Source organism: Anabrus simplex, chromosome 5, assembly GCF_040414725.1.
Source record: "Anabrus simplex isolate iqAnaSimp1 chromosome 5, ASM4041472v1, whole genome shotgun sequence".
Lineage (NCBI taxonomy): Eukaryota > Metazoa > Arthropoda > Insecta > Orthoptera > Tettigoniidae > Anabrus > Anabrus simplex.
Genome location: NC_090269.1, coordinates 96,833,297 through 96,859,389, shown reverse-complemented (window position 1 = coordinate 96,859,389; position 26,093 = coordinate 96,833,297). Strand labels below are relative to the sequence as shown.

Below are 26,093 nucleotides of genomic sequence, written 5' to 3'. Positions count from 1 at the left end.
CATCCATCCATCCATCCATCCATCCATCCATCCATCCATCCATCCATCCATCCATCCATCCATCCATCCATCCATCCATCCATCCATCCATCCATCCATCCATCCATCCATCCATCCATCCATCCATCCATCCATCCATCCATCCATCCATCCATCCATCCATCCATCCATCCATCCATCCATCCATCCATCCATCCATCCATCCATCCATCCATCCATCCATCCATCCATCCATCCATCCATCCATCCATCCATCCATCCATCCATCCATCCATCCATCCATCCATCCATCCATCCATCCATCCATCCATCCATCCATCCATCCATCCATCCATCCATCCATCCATCCATCCATCCATCCATCCATCCATCCATCCATCCATCCATCCATCCATCCATCCATCCATCCATCCATCCATCCATCCATCCATCCATCCATCCATCCATCCATCCATCCATCCATCCATCCATCCATCCATCCATCCATCCATCCATCCATCCATCCATCCATCCATCCATCCATCCATCCATCCATCCATCCATCCATCCATCCATCCATCCATCCATCCATCCATCCATCCATCCATCCATCCATCCATCCATCCATCCATCCATCCATCCATCCATCCATCCATCCATCCATCCATCCATCCATCCATCCATCCATCCATCCATCCATCCATCCATCCATCCATCCATCCATCCATCCATCCATCCATCCATCCATCCATCCATCCATCCATCCATCCATCCATCCATCCATCCATCCATCCATCCATCCATCCATCCATCCATCCATCCATCCATCCATCCATCCATCCATCCATCCATCCATCCATCCATCCATCCATCCATCCATCCATCCATCCATCCATCCATCCATCCATCCATCCATCCATCCATCCATCCATCCATCCATCCATCCATCCATCCATCCATCCATCCATCCATCCATCCATCCATCCATCCATCCATCCATCCATCCATCCATCCATCCATCCATCCATCCATCCATCCATCCATCCATCCATCCATCCATCCATCCATCCATCCATCCATCCATCCATCCATCCATCCATCCATCCATCCATCCATCCATCCATCCATCCATCCATCCATCCATCCATCCATCCATCCATCCATCCATCCATCCATCCATCCATCCATCCATCCATCCATCCATCCATCCATCCATCCATCCATCCATCCATCCATCCATCCATCCATCCATCCATCCATCCATCCATCCATCCATCCATCCATCCATCCATCCATCCATCCATCCATCCATCCATCCATCCATCCATCCATCCATCCATCCATCCATCCATCCATCCATCCATCCATCCATCCATCCATCCATCCATCCATCCATCCATCCATCCATCCATCCATCCATCCATCCATCCATCCATCCATCCATCCATCCATCCATCCATCCATCCATCCATCCATCCATCCATCCATCCATCCATCCATCCATCCATCCATCCATCCATCCATCCATCCATCCATCCATCCATCCATCCATCCATCCATCCATCCATCCATCCATCCATCCATCCATCCATCCATCCATCCATCCATCCATCCATCCATCCATCCATCCATCCATCCATCCATCCATCCATCCATCCATCCATCCATCCATCCATCCATCCATCCATCCATCCATCCATCCATCCATCCATCCATCCATCCATCCATCCATCCATCCATCCATCCATCCATCCATCCATCCATCCATCCATCCATCCATCCATCCATCCATCCATCCATCCATCCATCCATCCATCCATCCATCCATCCATCCATCCATCCATCCATCCATCCATCCATCCATCCATCCATCCATCCATCCATCCATCCATCCATCCATCCATCCATCCATCCATCCATCCATCCATCCATCCATCCATCCATCCATCCATCCATCCATCCATCCATCCATCCACCCACCCACCCACCCACCCACCCACCGTCCTCACGCTTTTAATTCTGGTCAGTGGAGGATTTTGAACTTTTAAGTTGTCATTTCATTTCATCTCATTTCGTACCATTAGGGGCCGATGACCTCGATGTTAGGCCCCTTTAAACAACAAACATCAATCATCATCAATCAATCAATCAATCAATCAATCAGTCAATCAGTTACTAGTTCCACTGTCTCAAGTGGATCAATATAAAACTCATGCTTATTGCATATAATTTAAGATCCTACTTGCATATTTCACATCCATTTTTACAGGGGACTATTCCCATTCTAATCCAAGCTATTAGGAAGAGTTATAGTAAGAGAGAAAAAAGCAGCTTAGAATGAAACACTTGAAATTGTGAAGGGTAATAACTTGCAAATGACATTTTATGAGAAAATATATTTTTTGTTGATGCATAACATGAGGTCAATCCTGATGATGATTAAAAACTAATGTTAACTAAACAGTTTGAAAAAGGATTGCCTCCAATAAATTTGAAGAAATCTAACTTTACAAAATTGGAGGTTAAAGTAAAATCAGAGGTTAAACTCGTGCATTTTGGAAAACAAGTTGCATTAGATTAAAGGAAGTTACAACCAAAAATTAGTAAGTACTAGAGTGCTTACCTTCAAGAAGAGCTGGAGCTCTCCATGTGAGTGGAGCTCTCGGGTCACTCGTTCAACCACTAGGCTGGTCAAGCAGAAAAAACACACCTTCACACGCTCCTGTCAAGGAGCTGGCGATTATTGGGAAACTGGAAATAGACCAGCATAACTGTGACCAATAGGAGTGCAGGGTTTACCTTCCAATGTGCCTTTAACCAGTCAATTTGTTCCTGAACAATGAGATGATTAAAACTGTAAACACACTTAACACCCAGCACAGTTATGAATATGACTTTTGGGGGTGTCATTAAGACCATAACCTGAAACTACTAAGTTAACCCTTTCCTCAGCTTCCACCTCACTTTTCAGAAACTTCATTAGGTTTTCTAATCTGTCTTTGGAATTACCATATAATCCTAAATACCACCGAATAAGACCTGAATTTCTGACAACAAAATTTGAAAAAAAAATCACGTTTACTTACAAATTTTTTAAATTTCTATAAATGTATCACAAAATTTCTAATTTAAAACACTCTGCAAGTAATAAAAATACTAGAAACACCACAGTGAGAAATAAAACTAGTTCATTGTACAAATCAGTCATCGTTTAACATCATCAGAACTACCACCATTGGATGTTTGATAACTGGAATTTAAAATTCCACATTTTTTGAAACTTTTCCTCACCAAGTCGTTGGAGATACAATCCCGTGCAGTCTTTATCCGTTTGCATAAAAATACCACTTCGAGTCATTTCACTCATCCAGTTCATGTCAGTGCGAGATTGCTGGCAGACACCATCCACTCGATGTAGAACTGTTTCAATGCGGCATTGAAAGGCCGGTTCACACAAACGTACTATGACTGTAGGATAGAGATGGAATTATTGCCAGATCAGTTTTTCCTTTACTTATCAATTCCTGTATGGCGTTTGTAGTATGCCCGCAATAACTGTCAAGCACAAACAGACTCTTCTTCAGCAATAAAACTCTTGAGTAATATTGCCAACACACACTTCACCCAATCCTCAATTAGCTCACTGACCATCCAGCCGGATTCTTGGGTTTGAACGAAAATATCGGATGTAAATTTCCTTTTGGAAGTATTTTTCTGTCGAGAACCACATACGGAGGAGGTTTGGTTCCGTCAACTAACATGCATAACATTACTGTGCAGCATTGCTTTTTGTTAGCACCTGTCCGTATAGTAATGCATTTAGAACCCTTAATGTGAACCGTATTATTTAGTGGCATTTCAAAATAAACGGGCGTCTGATCAGCATTCCCAGTTTGAAAAAGCAAATAGTAGTTCTGCTTCTGCGAATGAATAACATGGCGATGAAAGGCCGTCAATTTATCTTCGTGGGCAACAGGGAGACGTTGTGAAATAGATGTATGTCTTCACATCACAACCTGTTTCTTTGATAAAAGTTCCTTATCCACCCACAGCTTGCAGTAAAACTCTCCTTTCTAAGTTCTTTTGTGATCTCTAATGATTTTAGTTGACACATTTCAGTCGATACATCATAACATAGTTCATGTCTTTCAGTCACGTTTTTATAAAGCTGTTCTTCAATTTCAGGAAACTGTGCGCTCTGCCCTCTGAAAGGTCTACAGTCACCTTTTCTTTTTAATAACATTTTCTTCTCCTTTCTCCAATCACAAATGCATGGTTCATCAATATCATCTTTTCTGCCAGCGGCACAATTTCCTATAGTTTCAGCTTTCGTTACAACTTAGTTTCTCACAGTAAATGACTGCAAATGTTTTTTCTAATTCATTACTTGTTACCACTGATGCTTCTTGACTCAGAACGCAAAGTATTAATCAACTGGAACACCATGTGTTTCTGGTAATGCGGAAGTGAGCGATGGGGTGAGATTTCAGCTATTGCAAGTTGCGTGACATGAAACCGCTGTTGATGCATCTTCAGAACAGTGTATTATGAGACCACAATATGAAAGGCTTGAATATGACATGCACCCTAATTTAAGGAGCAATAAATTGGAGATAGATTACACATTGAATATGGGTTACTTGTAGTGGAGCCATTTTTCAACACTAATGGTAACAATTCCCTCACATAGACTTCTACTAAAAGGTACTCTCTGCCAAACCTAGCCTTTAAACACTCAATTGCCTTGGTATAATTTTTGCCAGCTGGTGGAAACTTTCAATGACTTCTTTGGAACGGTAACCTTTCACAGTAGCTTATACTAACAAGGGAAGGTCGTGTACCGGAGAATCGCCGATCTTACGTAAATTTTGCATGCACGTTAAATGAGCCAAGAATAACACAACAGCCAAAATATTTATTTCAGAAATTAAACTGTGCGACCTACAGAAAGCGTTTAAAAGTTCACGTTTGAAATGGCTTGCTGGGTTATGCCGGATTGGGCCTCATGCTGGGTTCACTTGTCCAGAGGTTGCTACTCCATACCCTACCCGCAACTTACACCGCTCAAAAGCTCATTTGAGATGACGCTGACATACATTTATAGTCATATGGAACAAGTGGTTGTTTGTATAATGGCAATCAACATACGAAAAAAAAAAAAAAAAAAAAAATGGAACATGTGATATTAAGCCTCTTAACATTGAAGAACTTTTATGTGCTGGACGCTATTGGTGGTATGCCGATGGGTCTGTTTATTTGTTGGTTTGCATCTGTTTCAAAGCTTGTGTTTAACTTTTTATGTACTGTCATTTTCGAAAATGATAAGTTGGACAGCATGTCTTGTCTCACTTTTGCCTCAAATGACATGTCACATGATCCTGAAGCAAACAATTCCAATGATGAATATTTGGTAGAAGATAATAGTCAACCAGGGAATACTAAAGACAAACTTATAAAAGGAAAGGTTGTTCAGATAAGTGGTAAGCATGGTTTAATTTTACTTTCATTTGTGAAACAAAAGTTCTATCATGCCAAAAGCAAAAAATATTTATACATTTGGGAAAAGCACATAAAAAACAGTGAGATGCCTTGTGACAAATTGAGGGCTATAGAACATACTGTCAGAAAAAGAAAAATTGATTTTGTCTGTCAAAATAATGAAACAGTGAAATAATTTGTGATGTGACCAACCAGCAGTGGGCTATGAAATTTGCTAATGAAGAACAATTTGCAGGGTTTAAAGCATGACACACGTAGCTATGTAACTTTAAGAAGTGCAATGTTATTGTGTAGCAGAAAATAACATCTTTAACAGTGAGAATGAAGGCCAACAAATAAATAGAAACCTTGGCAGCAGCAGAAATATTCGTAGAAGTAGTTAAATCTTTTATAGAGTCCCCAAAAACGTGTGTAACAGTAATTAAGAGTGGGTTTAGCCAGGATATATGTACAGGAAGGACGTTGACTTTAAAAGGGAGAAATTTAGTTACCGCCGCAGTGCAATCTGTTGTCCACCACACACAGTTACACCGTAATGCCAACGGTTACAAGTGGCGTACTTGTGGGGGCTTTATGCACCACTTTAAGAGAGTCGAAATGTGTGCTTGGGAAGACTGTGAAATAGATCATATTTTCGTGTGAAAATATTTGTGTTGGTTGCACAAAATGTGGAAAAATGGGATCTATACAAGTGAACAAATAGTATGGAAAGGCTTTGTACTTGGATTATCTGACATTGTTCGATTATTGAATTTGGATATCGTTTTGACACAGAAAACACCACCAACTGTCGTCTCCCCATTTCCATCCCATGTGGCAATACGCCTGGTACCGAAGCCAGTACTTGTGCAAAAACCCGGGAGCCTTTGAGTATGCTGCACAATATAGTTTTGACAGTGGTGGCTTAAAACGTTCCCCCTGCCTTTATCCTTGCTTCATTAGGAGTGGTTGGTATAGAACAGCTTTACGCTTTCATAATTTCTACCATGAGCATCATAGTTACTGAAACTATAAGGAGTAACTTGCTTTCATATGTAGTGGTCCTTTTTATACTGATGAGCCTTTATTTTTCCCATAACAGTTGTATTCTATTGCCTTTATTGACCCACAATTAATGCAGGAATTAAGTTATTTCTCCTAATGCCTGTACATCATTTTTGTGATGTGCTACGCAATTATTAACATAATAAAATAGAAGATCAGTGGCGTGGTCCCTCGACGAGTGAACCCAGCACATCCCATAGTCTTGTATAGCTAAGCACACTAATTCAAAATGCAAACTTTAACACGTTCTGGAAGTTGCACGAGTCCATTTCTTAAACAAATGTTTTGGCTGTTGTTTTATTCTTGGTTCATTTAACATGTGTGCAAAATTTGCATAAGATCTGTGATTCCCCAGTATGCGACCTTCAGTTGTAAGTATGAAATTTATCCTCTGATACAATGTCTGGATCAATCTTCTCAGACTGACCCCAAAATTCCATTGGTGCACATCACCAGAAATCTTCCAAAGTTCTGACTTTGGGAGGTTGAACTTCTACTTCTGTACGATGTCCACACTCTTCCCAGCATTACTGGTATTCAGTGGGACATTTTTGAGGTTAACATTTCATTGACATTCACTTCTATTTCTAACACTGGATCTGGTACTTATCATCCATTATAGCCTCTTCATCTACATATGCATGGCCAGCTTTTATCTTCAAACTTAACATCTTACCATCAAGTTGTCGTAGTTTTTTGTTCTTTTGTAATAACGAAAAGGAAACTTGGACTTTCCTTCTCATTTTGTTGAATTCTATGGCTCTGACATTCTTTTTGACAATTTCATTCTTGTTAATGTTTAACTCTCATGTGAACGCATTTATCTTCCCTTTTCTTAATTTGATTGTGCAATCTTATTCACGTTTGCAATTTTCTATGATCCACGTGTGTTGACTTTTTAGTTATGTTGGTATGGTACTGAAAATTGAATTAGGTGTCCCATCAAGATCCTGTCATGGTCACTACTAATGTTTTCTTACATATGCTCACTGGCATATCAGTTTTGATTAAAATGAAACACAGTCATGTTCAGACAATTCAACTTAGCTTTAATTAACATAAAATCGTTTTTTTTTCACCTGCACCATGTCTGCAGCCATCATGCATATTCAGCTGTTAGCACACTATAAAGAAAAGAAGGAAAGAAAGAAAACAAAAGGGTATGGATGTACTGTTGCCAACTTTGACTTTAAATAATAACTAAAATTCACCATAACATCTTCAGTTCTGAATTGCAACTGTGTGTGAAAGTGGAGATTTCTTGCTATTGCCTTATGTGCTGTCCACGAAGACGCAGTGGTCAGTTGCAATAATTTCCACATTGTTTTAATTGGGGCCTCTAAACATTACATCAGCCATTATAGATGGTTCTAAGATTACATATTATGAGGAACTGTTCCATGTTAAAAAATGGACTATAAGTTATTTTACCCACGTAAACAACACTATTCTAGAAATAAGCTGTTAGTTTAGCATTTTGGAAAGTGCCTAAGGACATACATTTTTAAAGGAATGCTTTTATTACTCTTTAAGGCTAATTGTACTCGTACATACTTTATAGCTGCATGAATTTTGCCCTACAAGAAAGATTTTATCAAAACCGGGTGTTATAATTAGTTTTAAAATAGTTACAACAAATAGATAACACAAAGAGCTTTAAATATATATGTTCTTACACTAGTACAAGTATTTCATGTAACTATTTAAAAAAACCTTGCAACAATTTCCTAGGCTGATGATGGCACAGGAAGGTGCCGAAACCGGTCCCAAAATGACAGATAATAAACATGTGATATTTTAATAATTTCACTATTTTATTGTATTGAGCAGGTGGAAACCTTTTTCCTTATCTACAACTGTAAATTTTGATTCAATACGGACCAAAAATGAAATTCTTGACAATAAATAACACCTCTGACATCACGGAAATTTGTAACCAGGTCACGAACCATAGAACAATGTGGACATTGTAGATTTGGAAAACACTCCTGAAACTTCAGTTGTATGATTCCTTTCAATTTATCACCTGTTCGAAGAACATGGTCAACTGCTGCACACTCCTTTTACTACCACACCAACACACCATGCCAATGGCTTATTATGTTTTCCCAAACTCTTTTTGTCAGCATTGCCTAAGAATAATGTAGTGCAATGATATGGTCCAGCTGTTGTTGTTACCGACATAACTGGCTTTGCATAGGAAGATCCCTTAGACAGCGTACAGATTTGGTTACTTGGTAACTTACTTCAGTTTTGGACATTTTCCATCTACAGGTTCTTCCTTTTCAGCACAAAACACATACAAATCTGTGTCTTCCTTCATTCATATTTATACATTGGTCATTTCATAAGTCACAGCAATAATTTTATATTGTCTATACATTTGACAGCATGGTAAGGCTGGTATTACACTGGAGGCCACCAAAAGATAGCATTTGTGGCAGTGGCATATACTGAGAGCTACCAAGGTTATCGGTGAAGCCCAAAACTCAGATGAGAACGATGGAAATCTAAAGCACATTATAATGTAAGCATGTGACAGATTGTTCCATTTACAAAACTTCAAAGTAATGAGAAAAAATATTGCACGTATTTCTGAGAGCAAGGCATTGGAGACCGGCATTGCAGCCCAGGCGGCACGTTCCTCTCCCCTCAACTCACCTCTCGTGGCTTGCCGATGTATGTCCGATAGGCGAGGGGACCAGAGGGGGATAGGTGTACTAGGCTTCGGTCCATCAGATCGCCACTGTTTACTAACAGCCATGCGTTTCTCATCGTATATACGTCCTCACCTCATACTCGTAGATAACGGAGTGCTGATATTTCACTCCCGTTACTTCTACATCTTTGTTAAAGGAGTAATATAGTTTTCTTTTTATAGGTATATCTGCTAAAATGAAATGCAAAATTTAAGATTTAGTGTTCTCTTTTGTTGGTTGGAATCAAACCCGTGATCATGGTTCGGTCACCACCACTGATCTCCAGAGGAAGCTAAAAATCCAGTGAACGATGCATATGACCTCTGGTAATGCTGTACAATTCAAATTTTGTATTTAATATTAATAATAATAATGGTGGCATGGTATCTGTATAGGTTTAGTGGTGACCTAATGAGGGTGAAACGAATGGCGAAGACGTCATAACACCCGGTCCCCTAGCTAGGGGAATTAACAGTACGAGGGGGTTGATTCTGAGAACTGAACCGGGGCCATTGGACTAAAGACAAGTATTCTATCCATTTAGCCACAAAGTCAGACTTTTTGCTAAACCTTAGGCTACCATCTCCACTGATCAGGTGTTAAGTATTGACAGTAGCAGAGGCCATGGCAGTAGCTTGTGAATCAGCCTTGACAACAGCAGGCTATTCCGTTGGCTATTGGCTGCAGCTCAAAACTCTTAAAATGCTTGCCATTCACGAAACCAACCATCGAAAAGGGGTAGCGTAAGTCTAGTGGTGGTAGCCCACATCTTGGACTTAGTATATGCCACTGATTTGTGGGCATGGTAGCTAGATACTAGCACTCGATACAGTCAGTATGCATCTGGCTATGCTCTAAGATGGATATAAATAGAGTAGAACAGCAGTCATATGTGAAAATTGCAGTTCTCTGTGGTAGAAATGCAAGTCAATGTCATGCAGAGCTACAAGAATCTGGGAGTGATACAGCAGTGCCATATTGAACATACCAAAATGTTCCAGTATGGACAGATAGCAACTGAAGACCAGGTGTGCAGTGGACATTGAGGCCATTGAGCAGTATTTAACAGAAGACCAACATTGGACTGTGCATGAATTATCAACACATACAGGTATGTTTGGGTCAGCATTGTTCTGCATTTTATGACAGAACAAGAAGGTGTGCAAGAATTGTTCAAAGTAGTTGCCACATCAGTTAATGGAGATGGAGAAATGGATGTGATACGAGACCTGCTGTATTTCAGTGCGAAGGGAATGATATGCTCAATTGCATTATAGCAATTGACAAGATCTGGTGCAAACATATGAACCAGAACTGAAGCATCACTTGGCTGAATTGTGTTATCCAGCATCATCATGGCGACAAAAGGTGCAGTAGAATCCATTGCCCACGAAGGTCGTGTTAATTTTATGTATGACAGCCAAGGTATTCTTGAGTATCATCCTGTCTGTAAGAGCCACACTATCATTGTTCAGTATTACCACACATTTCTGCAGGGCTATATGCATTGTAAACTTTAGCAGAAACATCTTGCATTGCTGGACAACATCATACTCCTTCATAATAACTCTGCAATCCACACTGCAGCTCTCGTCAAAGACCTTTTACAGCAGTTGGGACGGGAAATTTTAGAACATCCTCCCTATTTACCAGAATCTCAGTCTATACAACTTTGATGTCGTTCCAAACCTGAAGAAGCCTTGGCGGCAGGTGGTACACTTTGTTGCAACCAAAGTGGTATTAAATGCATTCCCCATTGTTGGTAGCGATGTGTTGATGTTCTGGGTGACATTTCGAATGATATCTGTTTGTTTAGTCTGGCCATGATAATTGATAAGTACAACAAATCTGCATTTTTTTGTGTGTAAATCATTTGCCCCACTCCCATGCTGTTGGCTGCTCTGTTTCAAGCCCGTTTGATGCTAGTACTGAGATGCACATTGCCATGGCCTTCCAACACACATCTTGAATTTTCCATACGTCAGGTTTCTCAGACGATCTAACACAGTTACCAAACCTTGTATATCTCTCTTCTTCAGAACTTTTGTTCTTCTCAGTTAGTGTGAATATAGTTTGGTGAATTTAATTTAATATGTACAAGAAAGGATTCATTATAAGTCATATATTGGCATAGGATAATCACAGTGACTGCGCATCATCAGAACAGGGAGTAACGGAAAAGATAGACGTGGATGAACGTGAAAAGACAAAAGGGGAATACAATCTTCCCATGTTCGTGCACTGCCGTCTTCAAATAGATGAACTCCCAGTTCTTTTACATCCATTTCTTCTCTGACCCTGCTACCTAGCTTCGTCAGGAAGATGGTGTGTAATACAAAGGGCACTAGGAAAGTTTTGCAATGTGAGTGAACGCTTTCTTCTTCTTAAGCCGCCGTCTCCAAACGGAGGTAGACGATCCACACGGCCAGCTCCGATCTTGACGTTGCAGCCATGCCATGTGGATTTATTGGAATATCTCTCAGGATCTTTAATGCAGTAGTTTCCCGTTGCCTTCTGCATCCTAATGCCGTTGACCGAACTGGTTCCTCCACCTTTGGGAACAATTTCTTGTCCCCAGGACAATAGAGTGCCCTTATCCATACCCGCTCATCCACTCTCAAAGAGACTGTTGGCACTTGGTATAGGGATCTCCTTATACCGGGAGATAATTGGTCCCTTCATTCGTTAGCCGCCTGATATAAAATATTATTTTTATATGCAGTCGTTGACCCCTCTCTAGCGCGGGGAGGTGAATGTCAGGATTTCACCGTCATTGAAACAAGGACCAAATGGCATTTCCTTGTTTCTCTGGTTCTTTAGAGAGGAGCAAACGCTTTAGACTTTTTCAAAATAATTTCCGCCACACTCAATACACTTCTCCATACATCGAAACCATTCACTGAACCAACTGTGCCACTTTTCTTTGGTTACATTTTCACACTCTTGATCCCATGCGGCCAAAAGCTCCTCGTCAGATGCAAAACGCCGCCCTTTCAGCTTCATCTTCACTTCTGGGAAGAGTGCGAAGTCACATGGGGCAAGATCAGGATGTGTTTCTAGCACAACCCAAGTCAGGATGCCCCATTTAGTGAAGAATACTGCAATCATCCTTTTCTTCACTGACCTTGATTTTCGCACAGTCACAGGAGTACCCTCATCTTCAAACAGCCACACCTTGTTCTGGGATTTTGTTGGGACATCGTAGTAATAAAGCCAAGTTTCGTCACTTGTAATGATGCTGTTGACGTTACGCCAAGTCCCATTTTCAAACTGTTTTAGCATTTCTCGGCACCATTTCACTCGATGTGCCCTTTGTTCCTCTGAAAGTGAATGGGGCACCCAAAGGGAACAAACCTTTCTAACATAGAGATGGTCGTGTAGAACTGAATGAATAGCTGGTGGAGGGTCTCTTCTACCTGCTGATATTTCAACCGCCTCTCTTGCTGCAACATTTTCCTCACAGCTTCAATGTTCTCCTCAGTCACTGATTCAGACGGTTGCCCAGAATGAGGATCGTCTTAACCCCAAAATTTCCCTTCTGGAACTCTTTGTACCAGTGGAAAATTGTTGTCCGATGTGGACAGTCTTTCCCCAGCACAGGAGTCGTTTCTTCCAGGCACTGGTCAACAGTTAATCCACGAGCAAAACTGTAGCAGATAATTGCGCGATATTCACCTTTAGAGCACACTGACATCTTAACTTGCTTTCAATCCCACTGCTTGGTAACAACTGGTGTGAAGGTCACGCCTTGTTGTCTTCTAGACCGGTTTTCACCCCTCTTTTCATCCCTCACCATAACAGGGGTAACCAGCCAACCATTTTAACATATTGTAAAACTTTCCTAGTGCCCTCTGTACCCGCTGGGAGGCCATCTTAACAGATCTTGAGTCTTGATGTGGGAAGTGTAGATAGGAAGAAAGTCATAAACACAGGAACAAGGAAGTGACAAAAAGATGAAAGACAAGGAACACAGGACAAACACAAGAAAGAACCCATCAGATCAACATGAGTAACAGAAATGACAAATCAAGTCATATATAGTAACATAGGTACATGAATAAGAACAAATAATAGAGTAAACAGAATTGTGGGTTTTTGTGAGAAGAGGTAGCAGTAGAAGGAGGAGACACGGTCAAACTAGAAAATAGAGTGAATGTTGAAGCCTACTCTCCTTATGAAGCAGGGGAGTAGAAACAAGCTTGTCAGGGCTAAGAAGAAATAGATGTAGAAGAACTAGTACTGATGAGAGAACCAAATCTGTCAGAAGTTGCAAGTGTGAAGAAAATACTAGCGTTTTTATGGTTGTCCTCATCTCCTCTTTTTGTTGCTCTCTCCTTGCACAATGACCTGTCATTATGTTTATTGTATTTTATGTTCCTTTCATGTTGTTATCTTTCTGTGTATGATGATTCTATTAAGGATTTCCATAAAATATTAGTATGATGAGTATGTTTTTGTTATGGGTTGTGTAGGAAGAACTGAGAACTATATAAACTTTGTGTAGATGACAGTTTGTTCTTATCTGGACCTGATAAACATTGATTATTCTAGAAATTTCTGGGAAGTCGGTCACGGGGAAGAATTCCTGGGCCTGTCTCCTGCGAAGCTGGTCGAGTTCATCAGCAGTGATGAACTTCAGGTTGAACGAGAGGAGACTGTTTTTCAAGCTGTCATACGTTGGTTTAACCACAACCCAGAACAACGGAGAGCAGATTTTCACAAAGTAAGTCCTTGATGATTTTATTGTGAGAATTAACCATAAGGTGAACAGCTGGAACAGTGCAATTTCTCCCCTTGGCCATAACTACAGTGGCATGCAAATTAATAAGAACACAACAATTACATACAGTACACACTTTGTTGTTTTTTCTTCTGGTGTTGGGTATCTGTCTGAAGTATTTGTCTTTGTGTTCTGCAAGGGGGAGTAGCTTCTGAGGGTTTCATATACCCATCCAGTTTTGACTGTTTCCCAATTTCCATACCAGGATGCTCGTCTTCTTCCCAACACCTCTATGACCTTATGTTTTCCTACATAATTTATTTATATTATGACAAAAGCATACCGTATAAGTCTGTGTGTCCGTATTTTTATACATAAATTTGGCTATTAAAGAAAATGACAAATTGACATTCACAAGATCGATTCACAGCTAATTTAAATTAATAGAGATTGTATAAATAATTTTATAGGATTTGAAGAGTGCGTTTGAGAGCCTTTAAGGCAACTTCCTGAATTAACTGTCTGTTTTGGAATGGTGCCTCTACACCCTATCAGCAGACCTGTTATTGTGACATTGTTGAGGTCATAGAAGGTTTGAAAATATAGTTTGCTCTTAGCTAATAGATAACCTCCTTCTCTTGATCGAATGCCGTCAGTTGATGTTCGTCAGACTCAAACCGTACAGTGGGATCAATAATAAATCCTGATCTAGTTCTTTCCTGTCAATTGCTAGGATATCAGTACTGTGTGTACCTTGATTTTCTGTAATACAGTAGACTTCCTCATTCACTTCGTAGTTCTTCGCAGCCAGGGCTGCCACTATCTTGCTCCTTATCAGGTGGTGTCTTGTATTCCACAAGAGTTCACCATGTTGACAAGAGCCAAGGACATGTTTGTTTCGTTACACTGTCTGCAACGGTTGCCGTCCTGACTCCTTCCACGAAGAGCTCTCAGAGTTGCTACATTATCCTGCAATATGATGGCATTCACATCAAGACTGATTCACAGCTAATTTAGATTAATAGGGATTGTATAAATGATTTTGTAGAATTTTGAGAGCCAATGAGGCACCATCCTAACTTGCATGTTTCTTCAGACCGAAAGTGTGCACTACTCAGTCCTTCACCAGATTTGAGCCATCTGTTAGCCAATGGATATTTTTTGTATAGGACTACATGCTTGCCATGAATTCTGAACTGGCACCATTTTTTAATGTTCCTGTGTTTGCAACATACCTCTTATAACTTAGGGATTGGTGATTGGCTGAGGTCCTGACTGCCTGTAGATGTCCAACTCTGAAAGACATTCATTCATTTTCTGAAGCATTTGTTAGCATAACTGAAGAGTTCTTGTTATGGATGATTTGGCTGTGTTAGTGCATTTGTTTTGGTAGAATCATAGTACAAAGGAATGAGTCTGCAGCTGCAAATATGCTCAGTCTCCACTTACAAGGGAACATACACAAAGGTGAAGTCGCCGATCGCGATGAAACTTAGCAAACACATTGAGGTACATGTAAAAACAAAGCCAGCATCAATTTTAGGCGCCAACATTCATTAACGCGTTAACTAAGGGGCCTAAAAGTTGCGACATTTCAAGTTCCGCGCAAACAGCGATGAATTCCTCCTGACCAATGCTTAGCCGGAACACTGCTTTGTGCCACACCTCTGCTCCTCCTCCCCACCGCACGGCCTGGTTCAGCACCACTCGTTTCCCTCTCCCCGCGCTGCCGTCTGCTTAGCTGTCGAACAGAACCTGTGCTACACTGCGTACGCTATCAGCCGTCCTCATAGCTCTCCCTTGGAATTTCCACATTGTATGGGCAGTGTACATTTTATGAAATATTTATGAAAACGTTTGCGACGAGTCCTTAAGGGCAATGTCACTGAGCGTGTCAAAAATTATTTTTCATCTTCAAGCAAAGCACGGAAGTCACGGTGAAGACGGTCCGCTGAACTTTCGGGAGCTGCAGCTTTATGACGCGATTGAGGGTGAGTGTTAAGCAGTCAACTATTGTCAAATAGGTTTTGACGCTCACGGGGAGATGTCACACTGCAGACATAGGCCGTAATAACGTAGCTTGAAGCGTGGTCTTTTGCGCTGCATGTGAAATTGTAGGTTTATGATATGTTGATACCGATAACTCTGTCCGACTCGCTGGCTGAACGGTGAGCGTACTGGCCTTCGGTTCAGAGGGCCCCGGGTTCGATTCCCGGCCGGGTCGGGGATTGTAACCTTAATTGGTTGAATCCTACGGCACGGGGGCTGGGTGTATGTGTTGCCTTCATCATCATTTCATCCTCATCACGACGCGCAGGTCGCCTACGGGTGTCAAATAGAAAGACCTGCACTTGGCGAGCCGAACCCGTCCTGGGATATCCCGGCACTAAAAGCCATACGACATTTCATTTCATTACCGATAACACTCTCGTTGTTTTTAAACGAACAGTTGTGTTCTCCGTTGTTCCTGTCAATACATATACACATAACAACATGTATTTTAGTTATGTGTTTAATTTTTTTTCAGAGCTTATAAGTTGCTGTCTTGAAGGTGACAGTCTCTATTTGGAGGACGTTACAAGTTTGACGTACAAGTCTGATCAGTCGGAGGAAACCGAAAAGGATATTGAATATAGCGAGCCAGAACCGGGACGAAGCCAAGACAGTGCCAGTTCGGCGGACACCGTAGACTTACAGTATAAAACAAGAGCAATCAACTACTGGAGGAGTGGAAAACGGAAAAATCTTAAATTTACAACTGTGCAAAAGCACTTCCGTCGTTTACATAGTGTGTCACAGCTCTCCGCCTGGAAAAAAGTTTTGGATGAAGGAGGCTCTCTCCGAGACAAATTTGGTCTTATTGCGATGGATTGCAAGAAAAACCTTGACGCGGAGTACCGTACGTCTACCATCTATGACGCCACAATCAAACACTGGGCAATGCAAAGTGCCCGCTCTCGCGGGCTCCATGACTTTAAAGCGTCCTCACGCTGGGTGTACGACTTCAAAAAGAAATTTGGGATCACATCCCGAAAAATTACTGTCGTGACAACAACGAGAAAACTTGATAAGGAAAGTGACGTTATGGCGGAAGCCCAAATGTTTGTGGAAAACGTAAAAGAAAAAATACAGTTATACAGCCCATCACATGTTTTTAACAGCGACCAAAGCGGCTTTAATTTGGAAATGTACACCGGCAGAACATTAGCGCGCCGAGGAGAAAAGTCGATTAGCACGGTGGTCCAATCAATTCCCTCTACTACGCACAGCTACACGATTATGCCTACCATGTCAGCAGAAGGTGAGCTACTCTCCCCGTTGCTAATCGTTTTAAAGGAAAGAAATGGTGTTTTTGGTTCCCTTGTTAAGAAACGAATATTTTCACACGAAAATATTCATGTCGTGTGCACCACGTCTGGAAAGATGGGCAAAGCAGAAATTCAGACCTGGTATAATGACATCTTGAAACCAAGTTTACCCGATGGACAAAATATTTTATTGTTAGATTCTTTCTCTGGCCACAATGCGCTTGTTCATGGCACGGAAGTTGAAGTTATGAAGATTCCAGCCGGCGCTACAGCCGTTTGTCAGCCATTTGACGTGTATGGGTTTCGGATTTGGAAAACATACACCAGACGAATGTATTCCGGGCTGCGACTTATGAATACCGGCATCGTGCTGCATCACCGTAACACCATCTTAAAGTTGCAATCACTGTTACATTTCCAGCTGACATCTCCTCGATTCATAAACATGTGGAAGTACTCGTGGTACCGCAGTGGGTACCTTGATGATCATCCTGGACAATTCGAACACCCGGTAGTGTATTCCTTTGACAGTGTTGGCTTGGTATGTTCTTTGTGCCCGAATACTGGTTTTGTCAAATGTGCGTGGTGTACATAGGACTTGTGCGTCGCACACTTCTACGAGGAACACCACTATTGTAAAGCATACGTCCCTTGAGAAAAGTATGGTGCCTGTTGTTAATTGTGTTTTGTTTCAGTCGTCTTTTCACTATTTTGTAATGTGTCGAATAGACCATAAATTGTTTTTGCTTACTATTATTGACGAGGAGTTTGCCCGATGTAATGTATATGGAGTCATTTATTGTGGTGCCTTGTAATTTTTTGTTGTTGTACCAGTTCGTACAATAGCCATGTACACTTTTACGTATGTAACTGCCATTTTACCCAGAAGACTGTAGTGTGATACTTTAATATGCCTACTTGTTGAATACATAGACCTCTGTCAGCTATAGCGCAAAAGTACGAGTAAGTAGGACTACAGCTCTGCCTGTGATTATGGTATATCTACTGCATATATAAATGCGATTTTGCTTTACGTCGCACCGACACAGATATGTCTTATGGCGACGATGGGATAGGAAAGGCCTAGGAATTGGAAGGAAGCGGCCGTGGCCTTAATTAAGGTACAGCCCCGGCATTTGCCTGGTGTGAAAATGGGAAACCACGGAAAACCATCTTCAGGGCTGCCGACAGTGGGGCTCGAACCCACCATCTCCCGATTACTGGATACTGACCGCACTTAGGCGACTGCAGCTATCGAGCTCGGTCATATATAAATGCACATCTTTAGTTCTTTTTAAAGACGTTGCTTATTACGTCAATCATTCCATGTCATACTCATATCAAAGTTGTCTATGTATTTAATTGATTTATGTTCGACAACCATGGCTTCAATTGAAATGTGTTGTGCCTTCCACTGCAAAACATAAATACATCGTTCAATACAAGCACAAATAAAAACATTCTATCTAGATTCCTTATACCAGAGTACGTAATACGGGAAATGCCAGCAGTTTCTAACTCGGAGTTTATAATTGCTGTTGTTCGCGATTTCGTTTCGTTATGACACAACTGATAGCGTACACAAAATGGGGGTAGGGGAGTGGACATGAAAAGAAGGTCTGGACCTGTAACCATATTTTGATATGCCGAGGTAAAACATCTCATTACATTCATTGCGATCCTCTACCCGGGCACGTAATTTCTTTAAATAAAAGGATATGTAATGTTGTTTCAAGGTGGGTGATTTATTTTAATAAATTTCATATGTATGTCCACTCTAAATGACACTACCGACAGCTTCAAGGTGTTTCAGACGTAAATAATAATTTAAGCCTAGGTCGGACGCGGTACCTTATACCACGTTTGTCCACGCCCGATAGTGCTTAACTTGGGGTTGTACCCACGAATTGGCAACTCACCGGAATTAGCAGGAATGAAAATATAACATTTGCATAAAATATTAGTAAATACGTTTAGGTTATTTATTATCATTATGTGTGAAACGGAACGTGATTTAAAGGATTTCAATAATTATAGTACGTAAAGAAGCAAAATATAGCGCCGGTCTCGTTCCACAGCCAAGCAGCCGGCCAGCGCGAGGAGAAGGGAGGGGAACGTGCCGGGGAGAACCACTTGGAGGGTAAAAGGCGGTGCAGAGGGTGTGTGTGTGCCAGCTTAGCATTGGCCAGCAGGTATTCATCGCTGATCGCGCGGAACTTGAAATGTCGCAACTTTTAGGTCCCTTAGTTAACGCGCTAATGAATGTTGGCGCCTAAAATTGATGCTGGCTTTGTTTTTACATGTACCTCAATGTGTTTGCTAAGTTTCATCGCGATCGGCGACTTCACCTTTGTGTATGTTCCCTTGTTAGTAGGGGATTGTAACACTTTGAAGCCCACTGTGCTTTCATCTATAGAATTTACGCCCTGGAACATAATACTGTTTGAACTTCCCTTCCAAATAATCTTCTACATCAAAATAAGCGTACATATTATCTGGTTTAGGATTCATGGCCATGTTTAGTATTGCACCAAGAAAAGTCCTCATTTCTGCAAGTGTCGTATCAATCCCAGTAGCCCAGATGCTCCTCACCCTCAGTGGTATGTTCGTTTGTATTCTTTCTCTGGCATAGTGGTTAGTCTCATCAGCAATTTGTTGTAACCAGTACCATCTAGGATACAAGGCCGCTACACTCAAAATGTTAAGTCATTACTGTACGGCCTACCGAGTATTGAGGAGTACGACGTCATGTAGCATTTAGTACACTGTTGAACTCCCATGAACATTGAAAACAGATACTCATTTTCCGAATTATACTTTAACAAGTGATATACATTCCCTTTTCTCAAAAAGATGATAAGTCATAACATACAACACACCACCGTATGGATCAACAACCTTCTGGACTATTTTATCATTATTTGAGAGTTAATCAGTGGTCTTTTATCACTATCATTGGCGTAATTATATTGGAAATATAGGGCTGCTAATGAAGGAAGAAATAAAAGCAGGGAGGTGAGAGGAGGAAATGACTATTCTGATAAACATTAGTGGTTCTAAAAAGGAAACTACATACACAATTGTAGGAACACTTAAATCTTCTAATAGATGGTAGATCTTTCCTTTGCACAGTCATTGCATTTCTTTTGTAATTATTTAACAAAATATTTACAGATGTATATACAATGGAATCTACATCATAGATAATATCACCAGTATATTTGGAAGTGAAATCTGGTACAACATGTTTGCCGACTTGTTTTATTCAAGGACAACTCTTCTTTGTCATCTGGGATTTATTTGTGTTACAGCAAACACATAGGATACACATGTTACTACATCTGGACTTGGAACATATGAGCTACTTCTACTTGCCTGACTGATGAAGCTATTTCTATCATATTCATAAATTCTATCATCATGAATTTGATCAGCAGCAGATACAAATACCTTAATAGGTGCGCTTAAATTATCTAATAAATCTATAAGAACTGTAACCCCCCCCTTTTGGAATAATACAAGAAGTACTTTTTTATTCAGGTCATCCGTGTCACCATCCCCAATAACATCGAGAGCCTGTTGCATATCTTGTTGTAAAGCATGAAGTGATTTCAAGGATTCCAAAGATTTACTTGTTCTGTAACATTATCACTGAACTGATGAAATGTCATTACTTGTCCCTTCTGATTGAGCCAATTATTCCATTACATTTAAAACATGCACACTGTCAAATATAAAACACAGATGTCTCTCAGTCACACTTTGTTTGGGATGGTCATATCTAATTTTCATTTCAGAAGAATCAGTAAAGAAGGCGATAGTCCTCTTATTGATTGAATTATTATCAGAAGTCATACGAAATACCTGAAGTCCTATCTCCTCTAACCTTAAGATCACTATCTTAGTGAATGTGTGCAAGTGCAAGCCTTAAAGTTTTTTTACTGGCAGAATATGGGCTACATCTAAATACTTCGAATCTAAACTATGGACCATGAAAACATAGGCACTAACAGCACACTGAAAAGTACCTTCTGCATAACCTACAATATTTTCACCCTGAATCAAATTGAGATTTTAAGTGAATTTCATCCATTAAAAGAACCTCTTTATCATCTAAAAATTCAACTTTTCTAGCAAGATAACTCAAAAAGGTTAGGTGACCTCAATTCGTTAATTAGGGAGGTAGAAAGTTACTACTAACTCTACTCAGTATGTTCTTACGAGGAAGTATCATACCAGATAAACTTCTTGAGTATCAATGACCATGAGGTGTTATTGACTGCACAAGAGACTAGTACACAAGAGATTTCCATGAGTACCTTAAATTGGATTTTAGTACACTTGAGAAAACACAGCTGTTCCATCAAAAATTGATCCCCCTCTGCTTTATCAGGCCTACAATTAAGTAAACTACTCAACATGTCCTACATAGTGTGAATATCTTGCATATTAAATTTGAAAACTCCTCAAATTAATGATCCCATCTTCAAATATAGAATGTAATTGGTTAGTGTCAGTTACAATTACTGGAAGTTTTGTACTGCCTACCTGATTCATCGGTGCACCTTCAGTAAACACTGGTAAAAATAATTCTTCATTGATAACAATATAACACAAAATCTTGGTCTTTGGAAAATCACGTATCAACATAAGACACATGATAATCTTTTTTCACCATCACCCACTCAGGCTGTAATTTAATCTTTGCGAGAAGTATGTTTAGGTTACTAAAAAGAAATTCTTTTAATGCATTCTTCCAGAACAATAAGGCTTTCCTTGATACTGGACTTCATAAATGTATCTTCCAGTCGTTCACTGCAGTTCTTATGATCTTCTCTTGATGTTGAAGGTCTGGAAATATATGAGGGATATCCAGGCTGCTGTGTTGGAACTGCTTGTGAAATAATATCAGTAATAAGCTGTTGTTTTATGTACAACACTTTGGCCTACGATAGTGAAAATCCTGGTATTATCATAGGTATTTAACTATAATCACATGTACTGTAGAACATACAACCCCTCTTTCTTGAGTCGAGGTTTCATCCTAGAAGTGATGTTAATAATCTTCCATTCTTAGTGCCATGCATTGAAGTAGTTCTCTCAATATCAGTGGCCTGGAAATTTAGTTCACAGACCTGAAAAGCAGGAAGTATTTCCATATTCTGCACACTATATTAGCAATATATCATATTTACTAAGTCAAGTAACATAGGATAATGCACATCGTAATAACCTATTGATAATTTCAAGCCGGTGAAGTTAGGAGCTGTAGATAGTTCTATGCCTAATCATTTGGTAATTTATTGTATTGTATATATTAACAACAGGGAGTAAAATAACTCAAATAACACTCAGAAAATTAAACCAGGAAATCTTAAACTCACCACAGATTGTTTGGACAGCACAAATTCATCCTGGTGGATAGTTTTAACCTTTTTAAGTGCTGAGTTACCAGTTGACTGTTTGGTACCTCGGTGCTGAGTTTTTCCATTCATATGTTAACTTTTTTTTTTTTTTTTTTTTTTTTTTTGTAGAAGCCTCAGTTTTTAACTTATCAGTGGGGTGATTAGCTTAAAATGTTTATACGAGGGTAATCCCAAGAATAAGGTCTCGTATTTTATTATAAATTCAGAACTCTGTTCATGGTCACAATATTGTGAAGAGTGTTTCCTGCGCTCGCATATAAACATGTGCTCGCTGACTGAGGCACTCAGTCTTCGTTTGGCAGCCGTTGAGAATGGAGCTCCCATTGGATGTTACTGCCAAGTGCATGGATCGTAATTTACTATCTTCATTTCCGTGTTGACGTTTAACCAATAATGTAGAGTTTGAGGGATGTTCCACCATTCAACACATTGCAACAATTTATTCAATTATAAGAAGACCGGTTTCGACTCCCAACCCAATGATGTATTTCCATGCAACCACCTATAGGTACAAGGATTTTTCGTTATGATGATTGTTATCAGATTTTCCCTTAATTTAATTTTTACCAAGAACTGATGATGACTCCATGGGAGTTGAAACCGGTCTTCTTATAATTGAATAAATTGTTGCAATGTGTTGAATGATGGAACATCCCTCAAACTCTACATTATAAGTGCATGGATGTCAAAAATGTTCGTAAGTGGTGTAGAGAGTTTGCAGCCAGTTGGACTGAAATTCACGACGAACAAAGGAGCGGGAGACCGTCAATTTCCATCAAGACAGTTGTGAAGGTTGAGCAAATCATGCGTGAAGATCGGCGGATCACCCTGGATGATCTCTACATTTTGGTTCCTGAGGTTTCCCGAAGCGCTGCTCACAGAATTTTAATGGAAAACTTGAAATACCGGAAGGTGTGCGCAAGATGGGTGCCAGCACCGACGACGAGGTGAAAGATGAGGTTCACAACTTCCTGAACAGCATGGCGGCGAGCTGGTATGACATTGGCATACAAAAATTGTCTCAGCGTCTACAAAAATGCATCCACCAAAATGGTGATTATGTTCAAGCTGTAAAATGATGCAAACCATTGTAGAATTAAACAGGTCTATGTATTTATAAAAAAATAGGAAACCTTATTTTTGGGATTATATTTGTAAATGTTGGTTCTTTATAAATATAAATGCAAATGGAAAATCCTACACTTATGTTCAGTATTATTTTGAGAGAAAACAAAATGACACTTTTTGTGCCCACGCGTACATCATCTTTATACTATATAAAGAGCCCAAAATAAAAATAATTTCCTAAAATCTGTAGGCAGCTAATACATGTAACTCCTTATGAGTACATAAGTGGATATTTTAAAATAATTTATAAACCTGGAATGTGGTGACAGCTCAATGTTTTCCACCAGTTGTTTGTGATACTGATTTGTTTCATCAACAACCAGCTGCACTAACTCCACTGGCACAAAAGTTTTTAAAAAAATCAATGATTTTGGGGTTGTCATCAAACACTACTTGGTTCCCAGAGTCTGTCACAGTTACTTGAAAGTCTGGTGGAGATAAGTCAACCATCCGCAACAAAAATAGCGATTAAATAGCTTTTGAGCTCACCGTGTTTTTCTTCTTTTGTTTAGAAAGGCTCTGTTTCTTTCTCACTTACAGTATTTTCAGCATGTTCTGTATCATTTTCACTTTCAAGGTCACTTAGCAATTCATTAAAATCATCATCTTCATCATCACTTTCCGTTGTGGTTAATAACCGAATGATTCTTTGATCTTACATGTGATGTTACATGTGATTCTTTGATCTGAAATAACATCGCTGCGAGAGCAACTAGCTTGTTGTTTCGCCGTACTTGTATACATCACAGATGAACTCTACAGACGTCTACAAAAAGCTCTGTGAGATACTTCTCGAAGCTATAAGCCATGATCAGTTAGTGCTACATAATGCCCAAAAGATGGCAGAATATGCCAGAGATCGAATTGGCACTCGAGAGTGAACCAGGAAACTAAAAAGAATTAAAGTTCTTGTGCAGCGTCTATAGATGGGCATAGCAGTGCTGGACCAGCCGTGTCAGCCTGTCTATAGGCAGGCGTAGCACTCGTCGGGTTAATCCATTTCTCTTTGAAATGTTCATGACTCTGAAAGAGAAAAACATTCACTTTTGGTACAGCTGAATAATTGCCCTTACGTGGTGGGACTCAACATTTACAAGGCATAATTCTATTTCCTTAAACTGATAAATATATCCATCGTAACAGTACCAAACCCACGTGTTTCGGTACGAAGATTACATTCAGACACCTCCAAACAACATGGATACTATCACTCGGCTAGACCGCAAAGGTGTGGCGTCAGCAGCTGTGTTCTCGTTAGTGTAGCGGCCTTGTATCATAGGTGGCATTGTTGTAACAATAGTGTCAAAAAATGAGTGGGAATAGATGGTTTCTTATCTGTAGGAGGTGAAAAACCATTAATCAAATTGTGTAGTTTCTTTATGAAGTCCGGGTTAGCTGGGCAATAAACTCTCCCACCATTGTCTGATTCACTGCCATTTTCATCACCTTCATTCTCGATTTCATCTACATTCACTTCACTAGAACTGTCATTATCACTCTCAGAAACATGAAACTCACTTACTTTTCTTAACAGAACACTGACCTATGATGGTTTCATTGCCACCATCCTGTACTGTACTGTATTCTGTATCCTGAATCAGAATCTGACATTAATTTTCCCACATCACATTAAATTTCTGTAAAATCTGATATCATGTTTTTACATTTTTTATGCACATGCACTAATGCTCTCATTACCTCAGTAGAATTTTTTTTTTTTTTTTTTGATAGTTGCTTTACGTCTCACCGACACAGATAGGGTCTTATGGCGATGATGGGACAGGAAAGGTCTAGAAGTGGGAAGGAAGCAGCCGTGGCCTTAATTAAGGTACAGCCCCAGCATTTGCCTGGTGTGAAATGGAAAACCATTTTCAGGGCTGCCGACAGTGGGGTTCGAACCTACTATCTCCCGAATACTGGATACTGGCCGCACTTAAGCGACTGCAGCTATCGAGCTCGGTGTTAGTAGAAGTGTTCCTTTAAATAAGATTTCTGGATTCATTTAATAATGTGATCTTGTGCAGCCACCTGTCAACCCTGTACAAAGAGCACTTGGGAAGTTTTGCAGTGTGTGTGAACGCTTTAGACTTTTTCAAAATAATTTCCACCACACTCAATACACTTCTCCATATGTTGAAACCAGTCACTGAACCAACTCTGCCACTTTTCTTCGGTTACATTTTCACACTCTTGATCCCATGCTGCCAGAAGCTCCTCTTCGAATGCAAAACGCCGCCCTTTCAGCTTCATCTTCACTTCTGGGAAGAGTGCGAAGTCACATGGGGCAAGA

The 26,093-nt window shown here is 40.2% G+C and overlaps 1 protein-coding gene across 4 annotated transcripts in view; it reads left to right on the top strand.

Annotated features, from left to right (window-relative positions):
* The window catches only part of LOC136873792 (kelch-like protein diablo), a 273,434-nt gene that overhangs the window by 52,599 nt on the left and 194,742 nt on the right, over nt 1-26,093 (top strand). For all 4 annotated transcript variants that reach the window (XR_010860175.2, XM_067147027.2, XM_067147028.2 and 1 more), the window contains exon 4: nt 13,773-13,944. Coding sequence is in view for 3 of the 4 variants with exons in the window: in XM_067147027.2 (XP_067003128.1) it covers nt 13,773-13,944 (172 nt within the window). In the remaining variant the exon portion in view is untranslated. The remainder of the gene's footprint in view (nt 1-13,772; nt 13,945-26,093) is intronic.